Here is a 24288-nt window from a genome sequence, read left to right as displayed (position 1 = left end):
CTTTTTTTTATAGATACAAATCACTTTTCACTTACATTTTTATTAACTGTTCTTAACATGCTTTTCCATTATCGCTTGCATTATCATATCAAATCATTCTCATCTCTTCATGTAGTGCCATGGTTCCATTGGTCAATGTTGGTGTGTGGACAGCAACGGTCAAGAGAGAGCAGGAACAAGAACTCCACATGGCGTTTCTCCTATAGATTGTGACAGTCCTGGTAAGCTGAGACCATTCTTGAGCTACACATTTCATGCCCTCTTGGATGTTTTACTCTTTGCCATAATGGCCTCACTCAACCTCTCTTTGAGGTACACACACATGCACACATGTTGGCTAAAAGCAGTTCTTGCTGTAAACTACTTTTACGACTGTCCAAACATCTTCAGAGTTGACTTGTGGGAAGATGGATGGACGATTTCCTTGGCAACCAAACTATAAGCAAACCCTTTTTGAGGGTGATACCTCTTTCCTCAAAGGTTGTTGTCACCTGACAATTTTTTCCGCTTTTCTACATGTCATATTTACAAACAACCATTATCATCCTCCTTCGCTCCATCTTGACACATATGCAGTCTTTCATGAGAACCAGCTGCAGCTTTTAATGTTCTCAAATAAAGTGAGTTATTGGAGGGATTTTACAAGGTAAACACAAAGGAAAGACAAAGTGTGTGTGTTTCAACAACGGGACACCACACACGATTAGTCACACACACACACACACACACACACACACATATATATATATATATATATATATATATATACACACACATAGTTTAATGATTTTATTATAGAAAAATATGTATTTTGGTCAAAGCGGGACTGACCGGTTACTTGGGTCAATTTGACCCAACTTTCTGGGTTTCTTTTTACAAAATCACCCAATTTTCTGGGGGTTGTTTTGTACAAAACGACCCATTGATCCAAGTAGAGTCGACACTGTAGAAACAGTTTGGCCAAAAATAACCCGGGATGGGTCAAAAAGGCACCAACCCAACTTTTTCGCTTTTTCATTTAGCACAAAACATTACGTTATTTTTTGGAGGGGTCAAAATGGGAGCAACCCACTACTTGGGTCAATTTAACCCAACCTACTGGATTTATTCATGATACAAAATGACCCAAATTTTAAGGGGTTCTTTTGTACAAAATGACCCAGAAAGTTAGGTCAAATTCACCCAAGTAGCGGGTGGGTATAATTTTGACCCAAACTCCGTTATTTTTCACCCAGCTATTTTTATAGTGCACATCAAGAGAACCCTATCGCGACCACTCACCACAGACATGAGGGAAAACACTCCACATGTTAAATGTAGAACTGAAGAAGCCGTTTGGATTTAAGTTGAAGCATGTTCCATAACAACAAGAGTCAAGTTGCCTCGATGTAACCTTGGTAGATCATCATGACCTGGATGACCGCAAATCTACACAGACACCATTAGAAAAAGCTCAAGGGATGACAATAAATCCAAACAGAGATATTTAGCTTTGCTGCCGTGTCTCATGCAGTCCACGTGACTCCGACTGAGCGGCCCGAGAGTGTGTGCGAGCGCTGGAGGAGCAGTTTAATGGAGCATTATGGTGGGAAGCCAGAGCCGCAACAATACTTGCCCCAGTGTGAGCCAGATGGACAATTCAGGTACTTCCTCATTCACATTATACGAGCCAGTTATGTAGTTGACAAAAGTACTCACATTCTGAACTTAAAGAATTTAGAGATTTGTTTACCCCACAAACTTGAGCGCCTTCATTTGCATCTGTGGTTATCTGGCGCAATTGCAATTAGTAAGCTAGCTATGCCTACACCCTGAAAATGGGATTGTCCAAGTTGGAGCGCCTTGTTGTAGGCTGCAAGTGTGCGCTCGCCATGCAAAGACAGGCAGAAGTTCAAAGATTGGGGCTTTTTTTTTTTAAGTCTGACTTTGACAGCAAGCATGTTGGCCGCATATTTTCTGCTTTAGAGCGCTTTGTTGTCACAGCACGGAAAAGCCCTTCAACACCCTGGTGGCCTTAAGCAGAAACATTTTCACACCTTAAATACAGTATGTAGCTCTGTATAGGTCAGGGGTCAGCAACCTTTATTGTCAAAAGAGCCATTTTAGGCCAAATTAATAATCAACAATCTGTATGGAGCTGCAAAACATTTTTACATTGTGATGAATGAAATAGTGTGTTAGTCCAATGAATTGAGGGCCCAAGAGCTAATTAAAGCTGCATCACAACACAAAAATATGAGAGCAGCATCCAATTTGTAGACAATTTTCTTTAGGCAATTTTATGGACATACTCGTAATTTTCTGCCTCTCTTCTTCCTTTTTTGGACATTTTATGGCTATTTTTTTTACCTTTTATTTCTGCCTTTTTGGCTATCAACTTTTTGACATTTTTGGTAATTTATGGACTTATGGTATTTTTCTGCCTCTCTTCCTCCCTTTTTGGGCATTTTATAGCTATTTTTTATTTTTATTTTTTTTACATTTTTTTCTGCCTTTTTTGCTATCAATTTTCTGACATTTTTGGCAGTTTTGTGGACATTTTATGTTTTATTTCTTCCTTTGTTTTTGTACATTTTATGGTTACTTTTTTAACTGAACTTGAATTTGAAAAAGTTTTTACTTCTTCCTTTGTTTTTAAAACTACATTTATGGTTACATTTCATGTACATTTTCTGCTAATTTTCTGCTTTTCCCCTTACTTTTTGGACATTTTTATCTATTAAAATTTTTTTTTTTTTATCCACCTTTTACCTCTCTTTTTCTGACAACTTCGGACTCTGACATTTTTAAAATATTTAATTGTTATTTTTTTTATTTAATTATTAATTCATGTAAATAATATTTTGCAGATCCCTGATATAGACATTAAGAAAAATACTAAACAAAGTAGCATCCATTTTCAAAGTAAAAAAACAAAAATATATACTTAAATACAGTAACAAAGTACAAATTCTTCACAGTATCACCCCATCTTCTCTGTCCTCTCAGACCAGTCCAGTGCTACGGGGAGACCACCTACTGCTGGTGTGTGGACCAGGATGGGCGAGAAGTTCCCGGCACTCGGTCAAATGATGTCGTCAAGCCTGCATGTGAGCATTGGATCATCCCCGCTGCATCATGTGGCAAAACCTCCTGATATGCGTGACCATTTTTACCCCCCATTTGTTGCAGGCCTTCCCTCAGTGGCCCCGCCAACCGTGCGGCCATTACCCCGCCCGGATGTGACCCCTCCTCCAAACGCTGATATCACACTGCTGTATGCACAGGGACAGAAAATAGGAGCACTTCCTCTCAATGGGACCAGGCTTGACGCGAGCCAGTCAAGGACACTATTGACGCTGCATGTAAATGCCCAGATGGACATTTTTGCCGTGAATGATTTAAAAATATGATCCATCCAATGATAATGTTTCCATGTGTGTGTGTGCAGGGCTCCATAGTTGTTGGTTTGTCTTATGACTGCAAGCAGAATCAAGTTTATTGGACAGATTTGTCTGCACGGACCATTAATAGAGCTTCAATGGTGCCAGGAGCTGAGCCAGAGATTCTCATCAACTCAAGTGAGTGATCACACACGCACTGGCTCATGTTTTGGGATTTTTCTTTTTTTAAACTGATCTGCTCCTCGTAGATCTGGTCAGTCCAGAGGGTTTGGCTCTGGATGTCAACCGAAGGCTGATGTTCTGGGTGGACTCCAACCCCGACCTGATCGAAAGGTCCAACTTGGACGGCAGCGATCGAAGGACGCTTTTTGACACCGACTTGGTCAACCCCCGGGCCATCATCGTGGTCTCATCCACGGGGTAAGGTTCACTTTCTTCCTCTTACTCAACCTCTTCAGTCAGGCTGAACAATTTTCATAAATAATCTAGTTGTAAAGGTTTATTCTTCAATTTTGTGAATACGATTTAACTCATTCGCTCCCAGCCATTTTCACAGAAGCAATCCCGTTCACTCCCGGCTGTTTTACTGGATTCTGACTGATTTTGCAAGGTCCACAGAAAATTGTGTTCTATTGCTATAACATAAAACATGGAACCTATCAAAAGAAAGATTAAAGTCTCTTCTTTCATAATGAAAAAAAAGTATGTTTCTATCTGTTTCCGTTTTGCAGAAATTGGCATTACAATATAGCTAAGTTTAATCAAGTTTCACAAATCAATTTAGATTTGTAATTGAGCTTTTTTTCAACATGGCCCTGGTTGATCTCCTTTGCTCTGCTGCCACCTGCTGACCGTTTGTGTAATAACTACCATGTCTTCAACTGTTCTTTGCATTTGAGAGGCTTCATCTCTAGCACAGGGGTGTCAAACATAATCAGGCCCGCAATATGATTTTGTAAAGTAAAAAAAAAAAAAAAAAATGTAATGCCTGACAAATAAATCAGCCGGCCACAATCAAAACATTAAATCGTAATTTCACAAGCATTCCTCAGATAAGCAATGCAACTTGTACACGGAATCATCCTACAGTTTGTTTAAATTTTTCTTTAAAAAAAATAATAAAATACAAAAAATCATAGACTGACAAATTCAATTACTGGTAACACAAATACATATGACAAGAAGTAATGTACTTATAACTTCATTAACTGCGTCATACATTGCATTCTGGGAACAATATATGTAGGAGCCAATTGTGTATTGGTTAATTAGTAGTGTGTTCTACATATTGTATATTGTCGCTAGTCATATTTACACCTTTGCATATTGGACAATTTTGTTAAAATTAATGGTGAATATTATTTTATGCATTGAATATATTCAAATGTATTTGTTTAAAAGTACAAAGAGATAAATTGTTTATTCCTTTATTGGAACTATTTGTTTGCAGCGTCACGTGACTCACGAATGTGCTTAGTTAGAACGGCAACAAGCCGGATATAGGACAGATGAAACCAGCTCATGATAGAAGCGACATAGTTTTCTGACCAGACGATTTGACCTTTTTTGGACGTACTTGTATTATTATTTGTTGTTTTTATTAAATAGTAAAAATCAAGACGTGGTCCTGTCGTTTGCGTTCAAGACTTATCGTTACTCTGGTTTCAAGGGTGTTCGTTTTTGTGGAGTAACACCTACAATATATATCCAAAACAGGTAGATTTTACACATCCGGAACTCATGCAGGCAAAGTGTTGCTGTGTTCCATTGGCTTTCGTGTTACTTTTTTGGAACAATAGATTACATCTGAGGTCCGTAATTTACGACTGGCCCACAAATAGCAAAAATCTGCGTAGAATTGACGGCAATTGTTTTTATGTTATATACCATTATTTTACTGATTCAACCCACTTGGTCATATATTTTCCTCTATGTGGCCCCTGAGCTAATATGAGTTTGACACCCCTGTTCTAGTATATAAAAAAACAAAAAAACATATAAGTACGTCTTTGGGACACTTAAAACATTAAAAAAACAACAACAACAACAACAACAACTTTTTTTTATACGTTTTTGGGAGCAAATGAGTTAATATGCAACCAACTTTTAAGGTCATGCATTTTTTAACAAACAAAATCAATACATTAATCTGTATTATTATAAACTGTAAATTCAATTAATGGTTGACAGTGGCAGACCAATATGTTTTTTTCAAGGCTGATACCGATAACAATTATTAGTCAAATGGCCGATACCCGACATTTTAAGTCAGTATTTAATTGCAGTAAAAGAGAAAATATTTGTGTAAAAATTTTAAAAAATAAAAATAAAAAAAGAGCAACTTTTTCTTTTGCTTTCATACATAAAGAATTGACAGATTTGTTTAAAACTACAACAAAAAATGCAGGGAGCATCCAGGGTCATCAGCATGTATTAAGCTAAATTAAAAACCAAGCAAGTAAATAGTTCCCAAAGGTTTACTACTGTAAATAAAGTGTTCCAAAATTTCAACATAATTTCTTTATTTTACTTTTTTTTTTTAATGCAAAGTGTAGGAAGTTCCCAAAATTTATATATATATATATATATATATATATATATATATATATATATATACCGCGACCCTTGTGAGGAATAAGCGGTCAAGAAAATGGATGGATGGATATATATATATATATATATATATATATATATATATATATATATATATATATTTTAAGTGGGAAATTTAAATAAATCCATAAATGAAAATTTCCCTGTCTCACTAAGCCACAATTGCGAATGCAACTAATTTGTGATTTATTTATTTTTTGTCAGAGTTCGTAAAAGGTTTCAAAAGATCTTCGCAGTGAAAAATTGTCTGAATATGTTCAATGTGTTTACAAGTAAAAACTGTCTGTGAACATCTTCCAAATCCTGACGAAAACCGAACATTTGCTACGTTCGCAAGCATTCACTGCTCAGTGAGATACCAGCTTTCAGATTCGGAAAAAGATATTTGTCAAAACGCCAAATAATCGACGCCGATAATTGGCCAGCTGATAACCGGTCTATCCCTAATTATTGAGCCCTACGCCCCAGCAAGAACCCCGCAGTGATGCAACCCAGAGGTGATCCACTTGCACCAGCAAGGCCTGCATGTCATTTATTAGCGCTGACATGTTGTTGAGTCTGGTTTGTTCCACACTGGAGACACGGCGGCCTCCATACGAGTCCATCACCAGCTGATAAAAATTCAATCACTGGCCTTTTTTTAGTAACGTGTTTACTCTCTGTTAGACACCGGCACATTTTAGTGCTCTCTCTCAGTGACGGCCGCCAGGACTCGTGAACAGAGTCGAGCTCAAGGCCGTCATCAGTCAGCTTTTCAGGAATAACATCTGCTTTTCATCAGTGCAGCTAATCACAGATCATCAGCACATGTGTGCGCGTGTGGCATAGAAAGAGGAGGAATGTGTGTTTGTGTGTTGTAATCCTTCATTACACACAACAGCAATAAGTAAAATCCTAAAGCTTTAAAATGTCTGTAACTGTTCAGCTTTTCGACCTCAGGCCAACTGTATGCGTGTATGCGTGCGTGTGTGCGTCACTTGACCAAAAGCCAAAGACCACAGGCAACTATTGCTTCACATGTGTACGCTTATGTTCCAGCTTGTGCTCTTTGATTTTGGAGCGTGCGTCTGTTGTCACGCTTACACGCATATAAACGCAAATGTGCCAACACACGTAAACACGACTGGGGGAAAAACCAAAAAGCAATGAAATGATGATGAACCATGCGAACGTAAACACTCTTAGACAAACATCTGCTCAGAAATACCTTGTTTTTCAAACTGATTTACCACCACAAACTGTAACTTGATAGCACATGTGGTGTGTGTTACTTACTAGTCACATGTAAACCATCATTGATGATGAAAAGCAAAGCAAAGCAGCAGCACCCCCCCCATCACACACACACACACACCCACACACACACACACACACACTGCCCGAAGCTGTGATCATCCCACTGACTGAGCATTTTTGATTAGCTGACTGAACTCATTCTATTCCCGACTACCCGGAGATTCTCATGAATGGAAATGTTGAGTGCAAAAAAAGTCTTACGATTCCGCTCTCTTTCAATAGCCTAATATGAATTTTGGTACACTGGTACCTTCAGATTTGCCAATTGTTTTGCTTTGAACTCAATTAGCTTTCCAATAAGCAGCAGTTTTGCAGAAAAAGAACATATATATATATATATATATATATATATATATATATGTATATATATATATATATATATATATATATATATATATATATATATATATATATATATTCGTGCTGTCAAAGTTAAAGCGTTAACTAATTAATTAATCACAAAAAATTATCGCATTAATCATTGTATTACCACAGACACAGTACACACTAGTGTACACACTATTAATTTTGACCGCAGATGATCCTTTTTAGCCGACAGTGGATGGTTACGTTAAAGGTAGCTGTTGGAGTTTGAGCAATAAACATAACTACATGCATTAAAGTAAAGCATTTAATCAATGTTTACATATGCCTTAGTTCATTTTTTCCCATTTTAAATTATGTAAATAATTAATTGACTAGAAAAAGCAGGATGAGCATGTGCAGTATATATAAATTTTTGAAGACGTCCTCATAACATTAAATGTCGAAAAAACGCTTCAAATTTATTGGGCAAAATGTGTTGGGGGGGAAAAAAAAGCCTTTTTAAGTCAGTGATTAATCATGATTAATCAAAATTCTAAAATGTGATTAATCTGATTAAAAATTTTTATCGTTTAACAGCTCTAATATATATATATATATATATATATATATATATATATATATATATATATATATATATATATATATATATATATATATATATATATATATATATTAAGAAAAGAACACCCCCTGGTGGCCAAGTTGGACACACCACAACATATAATGATTAATAATGTTTTTATAAAGTGCAATATCATCGAGTGCTGTTTTTCTTATTGAGAATAAACATTTTGAGGTGGAGGATGCCTGAACATATTAATTACATCTACATTTCACTTTGGAAAGACGATTTCAGATGCAATTGTTTTGAGTTACAAGCTAGGGATGTAACAATAAGGGCAATATCGTGATATCGTGATATTAAAACTGCCACAATACCGTCGTCGTCGTCATGTTCACAATATTTAACAGGACCACATCTGTTAAAAAAAAAAAAGTCAGGTTGATTTCCATTATTTGTGCAGTGGCAGTTTGTAGCACCCTCTACTGGCTAGTTTATTAGTGTAATTTAATTTTCATTAGGGATGTTTTGGCCTTCTTTGTTTAAACTCTGGGCGGCACGGTAGTCGAGTGGTTAGCACGTCCGCTTCCCAGTTCTGAGGTCTCCGGTTCGAGTCCAGGCTCGGACCTTCCTGGGTGGAGTTTGCATGTTCTCCCCGTGCCCGCGTGGGTCTTCTCCGGGTACTCCGGTCTCCTCCCACATTCCAAAGACATGCATGGCAGGTTAATTGGGCGCTCCGAATTGTCCCTAGGTGTGCTTGTGAGTGTGTGGATGGTTGTTTGTCTCTGTGTGCCGTGCGATTGGCTGGCAACCAGTCCAGGGTGTCCCCCGCCTACTGCCCAGAGCCAGCTGAGATAGGCGCCAGCACCCCCCCCGACCCTTGTGAGGAATAAGCGGTCAAGAAAATGGATGGATGGATGTTTAAACTCTATGCTAATTGTCAGATGAAGGGGAACCTAATTTGCTTGTGAAGCGATCAATGTGTGCTTGCATTAGCAAGTAAGTGCCTCAGTATTGTTATTAGAGATTGTAGGTGGTTTATATGCATTGCTGTTGTGTACAAAAGCACAATATTGTGCTTCTTTTAGTATGAGCTTTTTTTTTTTTTTTTTTTTACAATACTGCGATCTTTTTTTAAATAAAATGTTCAATAAAAAGCACAATTTTAATTATGAAAAATGAAAAAATATAACCCTGGTTCATTACCCTCCTTGAACTATTATGAACACCTGCTGCTAACTAAGAAGCATTTTCCACAATGTTTTATTTCACTTTTGTTAACACTTGCTGTTGTCTATCTGGAGTAACGACTCATCCATGATCCAATCCAAACCATCCTGTGCCCTTTTCAGTTCTCTGTACTGGACCGACTGGAATCGAGAGGCCCCCAAGATTGAAAGCGCGTCCGTGGATGGTCAGAACCGCTGGGTGGTGGTTTCTGACGGGATCGGTTTGCCCAACGCGCTGACGTACGATTTTTCTTCGGGGCACATCTGCTGGGCCGATGCAGGTAAACAAAACACCTGGGAGGCTGATCCATTTGCATTTTTGTTCTTAATATTGTGATTGAAGATGCTATTGTTTTTTTCTATTCACCATGTATTATTTAACACATTTATCTGTATTACTATAAACAACATCAATTTATTATGCATAGATAACTGTGCTTTATAGCTGCACTAAAACTAAACAATATGGTTGGTTTGTCGTCTCTCTGTGTCAGGTACTAAGCGGTTAGAGTGTATATTCCCAGACGGGTCAGGGCGGAGAGTAATAAACCCGAACCTCAACTACCCGTTTAGCATGATTTTCCACAGAAACCACTTCTACTACACTGACTGGAGGAGGTGAGCATCTTCGTTTATTTGGAATTGTATCGGTGAACTTGGCTCAACTAGAAATGTTGCTGCTTCGACTCTTCATCACAGGGACGGTGTGATCACAGTCAGCAAAGACAGCGGTAAGCTCACTGACGAGTATTTGCCGGAGCAGAGGTCTCACCTGTATGGCATCGCCATAGCAGCACCCCACTGTCTATCAGGTAAGATGGTATAAGCAGTCACCTCCACAGTTCTTTGCTTTATTGTACAAAGGTGCTGGACAGGGAAACAAAATTCCACCTTTTGTATTTAAAACAAATGCATAGCATAGCCTTGAAGTCACCTAGCTTAATGCTAACACGCAATACAAAACACTTTGATAGTACCTAGCATCGATAGTGGAAGTATTAAAATGGATATTTGGACACAACTGTTTTGCAAATAAATGTGGACAGATAGTATGACTATACTCACAGGCATATATTCTTTATCTTCAGTGAGGAGCGACTAAAATTTCTGATCTTCATTTATATCCATATGTCGGTACTATTCTGCTGAATGGCCAATGTGCAAATGCCAGGAGCAGCGCAATATTTAATTGAAACAAAGTGTGACAAAAATGGTTGAATTATTTTTCATTAACTAATGTCATTACTTTATATAGTACAATATTATTGAGTGCTATTTCCCTGATTAAAAAACATAAAATACATTTTTAAAAAAAGCACAAAAAAAAAAAGCATTTCTGTTGATTTAAAATGGGAAAATGTATTAAACGCGTACCTGAAAGCATCACTTTGCTGTCAAAATTTTTAGACAAATTAAGTGAAGTAACGGTTCTGTAACTATATGCCAGGTCCAATTAATCTCATCTACCACATTGTCAGTTTTTTTTTTCTTTCGGGTGCCTGTAGTGATGAATGACTAAATCAATGCCATCCAATTGTGTCATCCAGTGATGAAACATTTCAAGGTTAATGCTACTTGCAGTCCATGAAAATAAAGAATGCGTTCGCTGGTGTCTTTTGATACACTGATATAAACGCCTGTAAAGTACGAAGTCTCACTCTAAAGACAGGATGGTAACTTGCTAACCCCCCCACCCCCCACACCAACTATCACACACTCACACAATGTCATGTATACTTGACACTGGCTAAAGCTGTAATAACAGTAGGCCGCTTCAAAAGATGTTGTATGGTGTAATTGTGAGCACGACAGCTTTGAAACACGCTGCATGGCTTAAAAGCTGTTATTGTTCAACACACGCTTGAGTCAAGTGGTTGGGTGTCGTTTGTTCAGGATGTGAGTTGTTTAGGCTGCTTTACACCTTCGGAAGATTTTTGTCAGAGGAATAATGGGGATGCATTTATGAGTTTTTGATCTCACCTTGCAAATGTGATGGGTATCAAATCTGGCATCTTGTGAACAACTGCAAAAATGTTGTGTTGTGTGCATCAGGGAATCATTAACAGCAGAATGGCAAGCCACATGGTCCTTTGGTGCTAAAGTTCTGGGGCCATTTTTGAGCCGGGGGTGTGACGAGCCCTCCCGGTGTCCGTCGGAGGAAAAGGTTGCTCCCAAAGGGATGCGGCTTCCTGTGGATCAACCCCCACCCACCCCCTCCAAGATATAACCGCACATTAAATGTTTTGGACATTTGTTTTGTACCTCATTTGTTTTTTGTTTTTTTTCTGATTTTTTAAAATTTTTATACAAGTTTGTTTTTGTAGTCACCAAAGCCTAAGAATAATATCACATTTTAAAATTTGTGTTTAAGCAGTGAAGAGCTGTAAAACCGCTGCACCCAACACGCCAAGTTACTTTGCAGCAGTTGATGAACTCAATTTAACATAGCATGAAGACAGGAAATATGTGGAACCAGCCAATCCAAACTGAGGAATGTAATCAGATTACAATCATGAAGGCTTCCCTCCACTGTGTCAGAATGCAGCAGCTCAATGTATGCCAACATTTCCCTGCACCACTAATAGTCACTCGCCACCTGATCGTTTTTTCCCTCTTTATAAGATGTGATATTTATAACATTAAAAAGTGTTTTGGTACTGGACTCATTTATTTTTTAAATTTGCAGCTCTGTGGAAGCACACGAAAGGGGAACAAGAAGCAAATTAGTCAAAAGTGCCACTTTCTAAATCGGAACAAATGGCTGTATCAATATGAAACAAAGTCTTTGTAAAATGGAAAAAAGCAATGTGCACAAAAAAAGTGTCACATCGAAGAAAAAGGATGTCAACCACAAGCTTTCAAATAATAACTCCAGTCCACCAGAACTTCTTCGTGGTCTTCATCTGCCGACCTTGCCCAGCCTGTGGTCTGTTTTTGGGTCGGCAATGACGGCCTGGACTGCTACGATGGCTTCGTTGATCCTGGTCTGAAGCTCTCTCAGCTCCTCGATGTGCAGCAGACGCAGGATTTGAGCGGCTTCGTTCAGCGTGGCATCTAGTGAGGAGGCAACATTTTTTATACATTGTTCTTCCATGCAAACATACAAAGCATGCGATGACATTAATACTGGCAAAAATAAAGATACTCACCACCAGTATCAAAACCCAAGATGTGCTTGTCTAAGGATACTGGGACACCCTGAATACAAGGAGAGAAGACATTTACTGCCTTAAAAATTTAAGTGTAAAGTAAACATTGTGAAATTGTGATTGAAAAGCTCAACTGAAACACTGATAAATTAATTGTCATGTCAAACATGCAAATGAAACTTAAAAAAGGGAACGTGAGTACAAAATAAGAGGAACCAAATTTTTCCAAACCTAAATACAGAACAAAACAAAAATAATTATGTATTTAACCCAAGGTGTCAGTTTGTGGAACAATCTGGTTTATAAAACTAAATCATCTCAGTCCATTTGTATTTTTAATTTTTTTTAATAAAATCTCAATCAGTGGAAAAGAAAATATATAGAGCACAAGGTCATGCTTTTGAATCATTTTTTAAATTGTTACCATGATAGCATCTTGACTGATTACCATCATTTATTTTGTGTTGATTATTATTATTGTTATTTTATTATTATTATTATTTTTTTTTTTTATTAGGTACCGATATCACAAGTTTCACTTCTTTCTGTCCCCTTTCATTTCTTTTTAAAAGAATAAAATAAAAAATGTTGAACTAATTAAAAACAAATTGTTGACATGTAGAATTTGAGATTTAAAAGTTTGAATGTTTTGAAAAAGTCAAGATATATGGAAGGAGAAGAAGAATATGTCAAATATCTTTTTTGAGCGATTTTATTGTAGAAATTGGAATTTTGAGAACGTGTCAAAAAATAAACTGAATAGTTTGAATTGGTCAAAACATGTGGAACTAGAGGCAAATAAGTAAACTATCTCTTGAATTTGAAAACTGAGATATTTTGGAATTTAGAAAGTAATTCCTAACGGGTCCTGACATTTGTAAATCACAAGTTAAAATGTTTTGAATCTACTGAGAAATGTGAACGTAGAAGTGTGGCAAATGAAGGCATAATAATGATTGTCTTTTTGTCCAGAGTAACGTATTAATGCTCTTTAGCATTTGTTGAGGATGGAACTACTCCATTTTTAGCAAATTCTAGCAAAAACATGAAAAGGCAACATAAACTTAATGGCCTCCAGATTGGTCTGTCATTGTGCTTACCTCTCTGCTATTGCTCGCTTTAGCGATGGCCTCTGGTGAAAGACGTTCTTGGATGAGGATACGAATGGCCTTTCAGGTGGACCAGAAAAAAAAAAAAAAAGAGAGAGAAAGATCCCATTCAATGAAATGAAATAGCGTGGTGTGCGCATTCAACCTCACCTTGAGCATCACCAGGTAATCGTCATGCCGCTGTATCTTGAGGATGTTGGCCAGGGCAAGCACGCCCGCTTTGAAATCTGGCGAGTCACCTGAGTCACACAAAAACGTCGCAAAAAAACATCGGTTCACCCACAAGAACGTTTGGAGAAAGGGCAACAAGTGTCCTGTTGTGATGCTTACTGTCGAGATTGATGAGAGGGTCTGTCGTCGCCGTGCTACCGCTGGAGGCCAGCGGTGGACAGTTTCTGTACTTGTCCACTAGGGGGAGACATACAACACAATCATACACTAGTCACACAATAGTGAATTGGGACTGGGCTGATGATTAATAGGAAAACCAGCATATCATTCATAGCCATTATATTAAAAACATTTTTTATATGTTTTTGGTTAATTCTAAAAAAATATTAAATACCCCTAACTTTTTCTAAGGGCTGGTGTCTTCAATGGAATCATCATGTACCGTCATAGCTTGTTGACAAGTGAATCCTTTTTCCTATGGCGCCATCTATTGACAAACCGCTGCATGACAAGGAACACACAAACGTCTGCTGCCCTCCTACCATTGTCTCCATATTCGTATCGCACAGCCAAGCCTAGCAGCCAGTCCACTGCCTCCGCTCGCTCAGACGTTCCAAACGGACAGTTGACGTCTTGCAAATACTGCACAAAAATAATCCAATTAATGAACATTTTGTGGTTTATAGATGTGAGTAGCAAAATACATTAAAAACAAACTCCAGCACATTGCAAAGTGTACACTGTATCGTAATTTATGATACAGCTCTTGTACTGGATCTTCTTGGGGCCGGTTAGACGAACTCACCTTCTGGTATGCTTTGGGCCAGTCCGAACTGGGGATGTTTCGCAGGTTGCCTCGGTCTTCAATCTTGTAGTGTCGAATCTTCTGGTCCTCCAGCCACACTACAAAGTTCCTGAACTGGGTCTCATCTGAGGAAAAGACATCCGTGGTGTCGATGTTTTGGAGTACTGCGTTAAAAACCTCGTGTTCTTGGATTTAAATGTACTGCAACGGCAAGCTGTTTGAACGTTTATTCGTGTCCTTATGAGTGAGGACAAACTGCATGTACGTAGTACATGGACAACTCTGTGCACTAGTAAAATGACTAGGGTGCATTTGCATTACATGTTCATACCTAGTGAGGCAAAATAGTGCACTAGTAGTTGTCGGTAATATTAATTTAGGGCTCATTTTTAACCACCACACACTGCTTTATTTTTAAATTGTATACACATTACAATATTAGACCATATTTTTTTTCCCACAACTGCATGACATTTCTGCAAACTAGTAGGCCAACTAGGGCGCACTAGTAGAACAACTGCATGTTTCTACTAGAGAGGTAAAACAATGTACTGTACTAGACATCTACGGGCTACTGTCATGTACTACTAGTGAAGCGCTAAATGTATTTAATTGGAAGTACTTGTGTCAGACAGTCCACAGTTGTGTCCCACTAAAAACATGCTAGTGTCCAGAAATGTTATACAGCAGTGAGGGTGGAAACGTCACTATAGCGAGACAGTCTTTCTACTAGAGCGGTGAATTGTCGAATTTGTCTTACCTGCACAGTCGAATCCATCCGGACTATGATAGTCTAAGGCGGTTAGTTTTCTCCTAAACATTACTACGTGTGGCGTCAGACTTCTGCAGTAAAAATACGATTGTGACGTTTGAGAGCTAATGCCTCTTGCTGTCTCACGAAGGCACGCATGCGCATGGCCTGCTGTCCCGTTGCGGCTTCCGTCTTCTTCTGTGGTGCGTATTTCCCGTTGGCAAACTAGCCTAATTGTGCATTACCGCCACCACATGAATTTGGGGCTGCACTGAAACACAGAAACTCGTAATAGGTCATGCAGCACTATTTTTGAATGAAAAAATTAATGTTTGATGGTTTAAAAAAGGGGGGGAGGTTATAACCATACATAACCAGCTCAACCAATGGTACACTTCATAAAATAATGTCACTGTTTGTTTTATTGACGTACCTGGAAAACGTTTAAAAAAACATTGCTGAATAAATCCTACACAATGAACGTTAGTACTCTACCAGTAACATGGTTGCAAACCAATGCTAATGTTAAGACTTTTTGTTCAAGCTCGGGTACAAGTTAACCTAGTTAGCTGTTATGCTTATTGAACAAAAACTAACTTGCCCATATGCATAAAAAAAGTTTAAACTAATCCAATGCCATACGTATTGGGTTTTTTTTCAGTCCATGCAGTCAGTCCCAGTACTTGTATGTATCTATATATATATATTTTTTTTACTAACACCAGAGAAACAAACAACATTCAAAAGGCGGGAAAAACGTTTATTGAACATCATACTGTACAAGATAAGGGGAAAAAAATGACTTGATTAAAAAAATAAAATAAAATAAAAATAAAATCAACAATAACAAAGAGGGCGGGTTTGCGTATTTGTCAAGAAAGTATTCGCTCAAAATGGCCTCATGCGTGGTCCAAGTGGTTGGGCTCTGTTGGGAGGCGTGATGGCGATGTCCAAATAGTCTCCAATCTGGAAGCGCTGAGACTGCAGTGTCATGGAGTCGTCGGCACACTTCTTGCCAGACACCGTATTGCCAATGTCTTTAAAGCTAAAAGATGAGGGGTGGGAAAGGGACATTTTTAGCACAACAGTAAGCTAGCATATGAGGTGGTGCTGTGGCACTAACCGATAAATTTTCCCACGGAGGTCAAGGTAGACGATGGCAAAACTGAAATGGGTTCCTTTTTTCCTGGCCTCTGGATACACTTCCTTCACGAGACTGGTCAGCTCCCGCAGAGTAGCGTCCATCCTGGAACAAACACACACATCAAAAAAAGGTGTCACAGCTGTAGCAACCTTGGTGGGGGGAAGGGAAAAAAAAAAGAAGTCCTTTCTGCCCTGCTGTTGGTTGGGGAAAGTTGCATTACTTGTCAAGAGGCTACCATCCTGATTCCTGACATAACATTTTGAGGTTACAAATGACATGCAGCCAAATGGCCCGATAATTAACATGGGTGGCCTGATATATTTACATTGTATTTGCTAACATCAATCACACACATGCTGTAGGAGTACGCATTACACTTTGTTTCTGAGCTAAGTGTGAAATTATGATATTTTCTGTCCTTTACAGACACTTCACTACTGGCTCGCAGGCATCTTATCAACTTCCGAGTAGTCCGTGAAGAAAAAATATTTCTGCGAAGGTGTGAGGCAAAGAGTTTGCTTTCAACAATTTATATATATATATATATATATATATATATATATATATATACTATGACTAATTATTGCAGTCTCACCATGTATATATCTGCAGCTCACTGGAGGGAACATTGCCACGGGCAAATTCATCTTGTCGGTGGTGTCGACCATTGTTGGTGGTGAAAACTCGCAGCAGAAGGGGACAAGTCTGTGACAGACAAGTTTATAAAACCCTGTTAACATTAAAAACATTTGATTTTGGTAGATACATTCCCAGAAACCATTCATCCTAAAATAGAGAAAATCATTTTGTAAAATAAAGATTACATAATGTATCTGTACAGTATGCTAGCAATTTAAAATTGATCATTTTAAATACCTGAAAAATCTTTCATCACAACCATTTCATTTAACATTATCCCTTAAAATTTATATACAGTAAGTACATCAAACATGTTGACATAATTTGTATTTGTAGTTCTTGCGGGGCAAGAATAACATTTTGAACACGAGTAACACGCTTGACGTGTCCCGAGATTTGAAATACACTCAGTTACAGAGAAAAGCACATTAGTTAGCTTTTTTGCTAACAGCTAACACGAGTCGCCCATGCGCTACAAGATATACCTTTTCTCTGTCGATTGGCTTCTCTGTCTCCTTCTTGATTTCTTCCTGTGTTATACGCGATTCAAGAGCCATTGTTCGATTCGTTTAAACTGCTTAATTTGTGCAGTTTATCGGACCTTTCCAGCGCCTTGTTTGGATGGATTCGTCGCCAAGTTCTGCACGAACAAAGCCGGCGACACTGTTTCCGTTTCTTAGTCGGCAACTTTGCGCCCTCTGCCGTTTCGGGGTCGTCATGGCTGAATCCGCTCCTTCGTCTTTCCTTCAATGCGTCAGAGCGGCCGCCATGTTGTGACGGTCATTACCATCCTATTGAGAAGTCCAAGGTAGTGCGAAAGTTACGTTTCTTTTCAAGAAGTCGTATTGGCGTTTACATTTATGCGGTTATTAATTATTGTACTCAGTGAATTAGAGATATTGAAGTTGCATACTTATTAGCAATCATTGAGTGGAAATGGAAAATGTATGCCGTCCATTCTCCTTTTGGAACAGTTAGTCAATGACAAAAGCATGGAGAAACAACATATGACGTTACATTTATTTACAATGAACATTTAGTGCAAAAGTGACACAGAATTTTGGAACAAAAATACATATAACATTTACACCTAATAACACATTTATATATGTATGATGGACTGCACTGTAGTGTGTGACGGCCGTGGGTTCACTTCTGGTCTCCGGCCTTCCCAAGTGGAGTTTAAATGTTCTCCCTGAGTCTGTGTGGGTTTTCTCTGCTTTCTTCCCACTTTCCCAATGCATGGTAGATTAATTGAAGACTCTAAATCAGGGGGTGGCCAAGTTCGGTCCTCGAGAGCCCCTATTCAGCCTGTTGTCTCCCTCCTTCACCGCAGCTGAATCTATTGATCAGCTCATCAGCAAGCTTTGCAGAAGCCTGATAACGATCCAGATCATGAATCAGGTGTGTTAGTGGAAAGAAACATGGAAAACAGGCTGGATAGGGGCTCTCGAGGACCGAACTTGGCCACCCCTGCTCTAAATTGTCCATGGGTGTGAATGTGAGTGAATAGTTGTTTTTCTTGCCCTGCCACTGGCAGGCGACCAGTTCAGGGTTTACCCCACCTCTCTCCCCAAGAAAGCTGGGAAAGGCTCCAGACCAGCACACCCAAGTTTTCAACAACAACAAAAAAGTCTTTCTTAGCCACTTTAATACCCTAATTTTAGCCATGTGATAGAATCTCAGTTTGTGAAAAAAGTGACCACTGAAAAGCCCAAAATCATGGTTGTCAATGCCATACTGTGTGTCCTTGATGTACCCCTGGAAGAAGCGTGTCCTATGATTCAATGTCTGTCAAACTGTTGAGTTTGAACGAGGACATGATCATCTTTTGCATTGGTTCTAACTAGCGAATGAAACATTCTGCTGACTCGACAAGCCTCACTGTCCTCTCACACGGAATCAACAGTCGTCCTTGTTGTGGGTAAGCAAAAGTTATTTGCAAAAGGTAACAAAATGACTTTCGTTAATCGTCACAATGTGGCTGATATTACAATTAAATGCTCGTTTTTCATGCACTCAAAAAAAAAATTAGCCCAGGTTAGCTAACTTACCACGGTGTAAGCAAAACCGATTTGAATCGGAAAATTAGTCCGAATAATACTTGAAATTAAATAGGAAAAAGGATGAGTGATTTTTGATAGACAAAAAAAAAAAAAAAAAAAAAAATGTGGGTGCACACATGCTTGGACTCACTCCGCCCTCCTACACACCACCACACATGCCACCCACCCTTAGCCACACAACAGTAAACCCCTACCTCCCCCCACAGCCCCCACCACCCCGTGCACCCCCTACTCGGGGGCACACTATGTGACAGAGGCGGATGGCCTTGGCCACGCGGGACGCAGCCGCTGCGCTTGGCCTTGGTGGGACTCGTCGTTCCACACGCGCCTTCTTCACACTGGACTTGCTTCCTTCCTTCTTTTGTTTCATTTAAACTCTCCCTTGCTCTTTCAGCCAGTCTCTCTCTCTCTCTTTGTGCCCCCCCACCCCACTTTCCCCACCCCCTCCATCCCCACTGCTCATCACCCCTACTCCACGAGTGGTCGCCTCCTACCCACCTGTGGGAGAAGAAAGATTGGAGAAGATTCGCTTGGGCAGATGTGCTCGGAGGAGAGTGGGAAGAAGGTGGGTGCAAAGTGATGCTCTTGTTCAAAGTGGGAGAGTGGCGGGGGCGGAGAGGGTTACCCGGCATCTCCCATGTTGACTCCCTTCTCTGGGCATGGTGATGGAAAACACGGATTTGGGTTACTTTGCACAAGCTCTTAGGAGAAAAGTTGAAGAATTATGAACGGCCTGAGTGCATTATACATATATATATATATATATATATATATATATATATATATATATATATATATATATATATATATATATATATATATATTTACATCGCGATACGTATTGAATCGTCTTTTATTGAATGGCACATTTACAGTACTGACAAATTCATTCAAATGTATGTAAAATGACAACAAAAATGTCATTGCATCATACCCCATGTCAAATCGAACCGTAATCCTACCGAGTCGAATCGAATCTTTCCACATTCAAACTGAATCTTTCCACATTCAAAGTGAACCCTTGTGTCGAAAACCATATTGAACCTTAGAAGGAAATGGTACATTTCTGGCACCCTGCTGACAAGTTCATATCATAAAATGAAAGCAAGAAACTCATTGCATCAAACCATACTGAACGGATTTGTGATCCCATTGAATCGAACAGAATAGGTCCAGTTTAAAATAATCTGTCCTTGAATCATATCGCATGTGTGGAGATATGTATCGAATCATCTTGTATTGGATAGATGTGCACAAATTTTATTTCGTGTGTCATATCACATGTACCGGTAATCATTTGTTAAGTAGTTAAGTAATGAATATTAATCTTCGAGTACTCTTCTATCAGAGTACTTTGTATAACCCCACAGCGCTTTATGTATGCAATAGATGAGAGAACTTCTGCATCTAAAATCTTGTCATATTTACATCCATCCTTTAAAATGCACCTGACCCAGTCACACGCGCACGTGCAGTGCCTCCATGTGAGTCGAAGTTGAACCCAGTGTTAAAATGAGAGGTCAGCTGATTATCTTTAAATTTTTTTTTTTTTGGCGTGCTTGTTTTTTTGGGGGGAGGCACAAACAGTTGGCCAAGAGTTAACCATTTGACTGTTTGAGCACAAAGACCTCTGCGCCATCAATAGCGCACGGCACGGCTGGGACAATGTCCATCTGGCAGCTTCTCTATTATGCGTCAGGGCGGGTGGCATTTCGTCACGTGAACAGATCGTGGACATGTCCGTATGCAAATCAGTCACAATCAGGGGCAAATGTATATATTTTTAAGAGTAAGCTATATCAGCCAACCATACACACTGATACATTTGCATCATCTGGTGTGGATTTTTTTTTTTTAAGACTTTACTTTTTTGAGGTTCCTCTTAATGTTTGTCTTTTACCAAATATCTTAAAATAATTTGATATTTAATTCCTTTGCTTACGTAACCTTTCATTCTTGCATCTTGAGATTCTTAGCTCCTTAATATTTAGATTCATGCATTATTCCTGAAATTGTCGTTTGTCGTTTTTGTGCAGTCTTGCTGACTAACAAGCAGCAAAACCCTACTGTATAAACAAAATACATTGTGGAAGCCTTGGTCAACCTCTGACAATTTGGTGGATTAGACATACTGTAGTAGAGTAGGCTGCTGTAAGTGTGTGTGCGAGTGTGTGTATGTGTGTTTGTGAATATCAGTTGATCCCAGGCAAACATTTGCCCTCCTCAGCATTCCTGGGATGTGATGAGTCCAGCATTCAACAGGGACAACCTGTTATCCACTCATTCACTTCCCACAGATGGCCGGCCATTGTCCAGCGGCCAGCCGGCCCTGCGGCGCGCGCACGCACACGCACAAATTCTTGCAAATGATCACATGTCACGTCTGGTGTATAAAGTTGATCTGAAGGTAGTATGCGTTAATGTTAATTGGTGAATTGTTCGCCAAATGAGCATACGTGGGGAAATGTAAAGACCAGATTCCCATACTTTTATTTTCTAAAAATATTTGGAATTTCGTTTGTACGCAAATGAACTGATTGTGTATTTTTTTTTCCCTCCTTTCCAGATATCCATTTTCTTCTGCTTTCTAGTCGATGGATTTATCACTGGCAACGCAACGATATTTTAGTAAGTTTTGCTCGTTTTAGCCGTATTCGACTGATTCCAAACAAAATGAACAACAACATGCCTGACCTAGTTCATCTCAAAGAGAGGCAGTTGATTTGGGGCAAAATTCCACAACCAATTCATTTTCATAATTAAACCAGGATGGTAGATACTTTCAGTAAGTTCATAAATACCCTCATCTTGCTTTATCGTTTTCGATTTTACAATTCTATACTCTGCCATTCCAAATCTCAACTACAAAAACATATTGTAAGACTATTAAAATTCAATAATTGTCAGTAAGAGTTTTTCATTATCATTAACTTGTCAGGTTCTACTAGAGCGAGGGGTTTTGAATTTTGACGATCATGTAAGTTGGTTGCCAAATATAAAGTCAAGTAGCACCCTTTACAAAGTGACACTCAAGTAATTATTGCATAACCCTGATTAATGATAACACAAACAAAAATGTATTTCATTCCACTACTCCACACCATTTCAGAAAAAAAATCAGGTTTGTTTTCTGTAATTCTGTTGTCAAACATTTTACACCAAAGTACTAGCCTACTTAATAAATAGCTAGCTACATGTAATATTGTTGTAAGCCACTATAAAATGATAAAGTTTAAAATGAACATATTGCAGAAGCAAAGTTAATTCTAGCTGAATAAATGTTTAAAAACAAACTGTTCTTACAGATTTCATTCAAATGCAATGAATTCACCATTTAAATACACATGAAATGTACTTGGGCAGAGATCGTCTCGTGTACCACTAGAGTGTACCCACATGCTTTCCAAATAAGACTCATTTACAAAAACGCAAATGCGGCCATCGAAAAAGGCACCCGCTAATGCAGGTGACCGAGCTAACAAGCTAGCAGCCTTAAATCCTCACGTCAGCGGTCAATGAAATCTTTCAAATCCCCTCCTGTACCCGTGTAAATACAGACGCTAAACTGAAAACAAACAAACAAACAAACAAACAAACAAACAAACAAACAAACAAACAAACAAACAAACAATAAGCTGACAATGAGCTTTATTGTAAACAAAACGACAAAATGCCCCAAGAAAACATCCAGCTAGCATTTCGCTCAACCATCAGCGGAGCACTGAGGCCATCTCAAAATGATGACATTTGAATTTAGCATTCAAAGATGATGTTTTTGATCAAACCTGACAAGACAAGACAAACAACACTCTAACTATGACATCTAACTTGAAGAATGTAAGCTAACTTCACAATTTAGTTACAATGTTCAGTTGCTTGAACATGAACTAATTTTCAAGTCAGTTTTGCAGCGCAGCAATAAGACATTGAGATGATAGCAATACGGAGATTGAAACTGTAAACTTTACAATTAGAAAAATGTTTGTGAACGCATAAGTTTAGGCATGAACCTCGATGATAGAGCGTGTTCGCCATATTTGATGTGGCAGAAACGCAGGTAATGCAATGTAATGTACTGAATGTCACAGATTGACAACGTGCAAAGATTATATAAAACAACAAATATAATTTTTAAATCTGGTGATATGTTTAATCCTGTATCGAAAGCATATTTCTATATTTATCATCACAGTTCATGTTGTAGCTGTAAACATACAGACATGTTAGAAAAGAAGAAACATATTTTACATAGTTCTTTTCCCATAATATGAGAACATATACATTTTATTTCATACTCTAAATTATTTTTCATTTTGCTTTTATAATTGTAAAAGCACACAAAAAAATGATCATCACTTCAATGTCATTTTTAATTGAGATTTTGTATGATCGACTCAAATCAAGTACTGATGACTCACCATGCTTGAAATTTGTTTCAGTTGACATGCTGGAGTTTTGCCACCGTAACTTTGGACCTGTTTGAAACTTGTTTGCCTTACCTGCAACACACAGGTTGTGACTTACTACCACCTCTGCAATAACTTCCGTGCCGCGGTTATGTGGCATTGCGTACTTTTGAATTGATGACTTGCTTCTGAGCAATATTAGCCTGAACACACTATGCTAATCAGTAAATAACCACCCTCGTATTTGTGTCGCATCGTGACATGAACGTGCCTGAACTAGGGATGTTCGATAACACTTTTTCAGAGCGAAACCAGTACAAGTACTCAACTCGAGTCGTCACTGATACCAATACCAAGTACCCATATCACGAGTACTTTATACATAAAATGTCCCCAAAGAACAATGACATGAGGAATGACCTACCCTGATGATGATTCTTAGCATTGACTACAAACAATCTGAGCTTGTTGAACCCCTATCCAGTATGCTTACTACGGAGTAATTTTTCTCCAGGTTGAAAAAAAGCGAGTGAAGCATGGGTGACTGGAGCTTTCTGGGGCGACTGCTGGAGAACGCTCAGGAACACTCCACTGTGATAGGAAAGGTAACCGATTGATGACCCAAGACCGTTCTATGT

At 38.7% G+C, this 24288-nt stretch overlaps 4 protein-coding genes across 5 annotated transcripts in view; 2 read left to right on the top strand and 2 right to left on the bottom strand.

Moving 5' to 3' along the window:
* Nucleotides 1-12072, top strand: part of nid2a (nidogen 2a (osteonidogen)) — a 57206-nt gene extending 45134 nt beyond the window's left edge. The window contains exons 47-56 of the mRNA XM_077514353.1: nt 116-221; nt 1514-1643; nt 2989-3089; nt 3172-3344; nt 3431-3560; nt 3632-3803; nt 9534-9691; nt 9905-10028; nt 10110-10222; nt 11463-12072. Of these exons, the coding sequence (XP_077370479.1) occupies nt 116-221; nt 1514-1643; nt 2989-3089; nt 3172-3344; nt 3431-3560; nt 3632-3803; nt 9534-9691; nt 9905-10028; nt 10110-10222; nt 11463-11473 (1218 nt within the window). The 3' untranslated portion in view covers nt 11474-12072. The remainder of the gene's footprint in view (nt 1-115; nt 222-1513; nt 1644-2988; nt 3090-3171; nt 3345-3430; nt 3561-3631; nt 3804-9533; nt 9692-9904; nt 10029-10109; nt 10223-11462) is intronic.
* rtraf (RNA transcription, translation and transport factor) lies at nt 12060-15608 on the bottom strand. Its single transcript, XM_077514354.1, has 8 exons — nt 15405-15608; nt 14645-14769; nt 14382-14481; nt 13999-14076; nt 13819-13907; nt 13660-13728; nt 12560-12608; nt 12060-12464 (listed from the first exon to the last, which is right to left on the bottom strand). Exons 1-8 carry the CDS (start codon nt 15463-15465, stop codon nt 12310-12312), a joined length of 726 nt encoding a protein of 241 aa, XP_077370480.1. The 5' UTR covers nt 15466-15608; the 3' UTR covers nt 12060-12309.
* Nucleotides 15609-16134: 526 nt separating this feature from the next.
* On the bottom strand, nt 16135-17882 carry sap18 (Sin3A-associated protein). Its single transcript, XM_077515393.1, has 4 exons — nt 17664-17882; nt 17135-17244; nt 16519-16641; nt 16135-16440 (listed from the first exon to the last, which is right to left on the bottom strand). The coding sequence occupies exons 1-4, from the start codon at nt 17733-17735 to the stop codon at nt 16284-16286; spliced, it is 462 nt and encodes a 153-aa protein (XP_077371519.1). The 5' UTR covers nt 17736-17882; the 3' UTR covers nt 16135-16283.
* Nucleotides 17883-19502: 1620 nt separating this feature from the next.
* LOC144014465 (gap junction alpha-3 protein-like) overlaps nt 19503-24288 on the top strand; it is a 13260-nt gene continuing 8474 nt past the window's right edge. Inside the window, exons 1-4 of one of the 2 annotated variants that reach the window (XM_077514379.1) lie at nt 19503-19809; nt 21811-21872; nt 23684-23756; nt 24165-24255. In XM_077514379.1, the coding sequence (XP_077370505.1) occupies nt 24187-24255 (69 nt within the window). In that variant the 5' untranslated portion in view covers nt 19503-19809; nt 21811-21872; nt 23684-23756; nt 24165-24186. The remainder of the gene's footprint in view (nt 19810-21810; nt 21873-23683; nt 23757-24164; nt 24256-24288) is intronic. The other variant, XM_077514378.1, reaches the window with a different exon arrangement.

Source organism: Festucalex cinctus, chromosome 2 (assembly GCF_051991245.1).
Source record: "Festucalex cinctus isolate MCC-2025b chromosome 2, RoL_Fcin_1.0, whole genome shotgun sequence".
In the NCBI taxonomy this organism is placed as follows: domain Eukaryota; kingdom Metazoa; phylum Chordata; class Actinopteri; order Syngnathiformes; family Syngnathidae; genus Festucalex; species Festucalex cinctus.
This window is presented reverse-complemented; position numbering and strand designations above follow the sequence as displayed.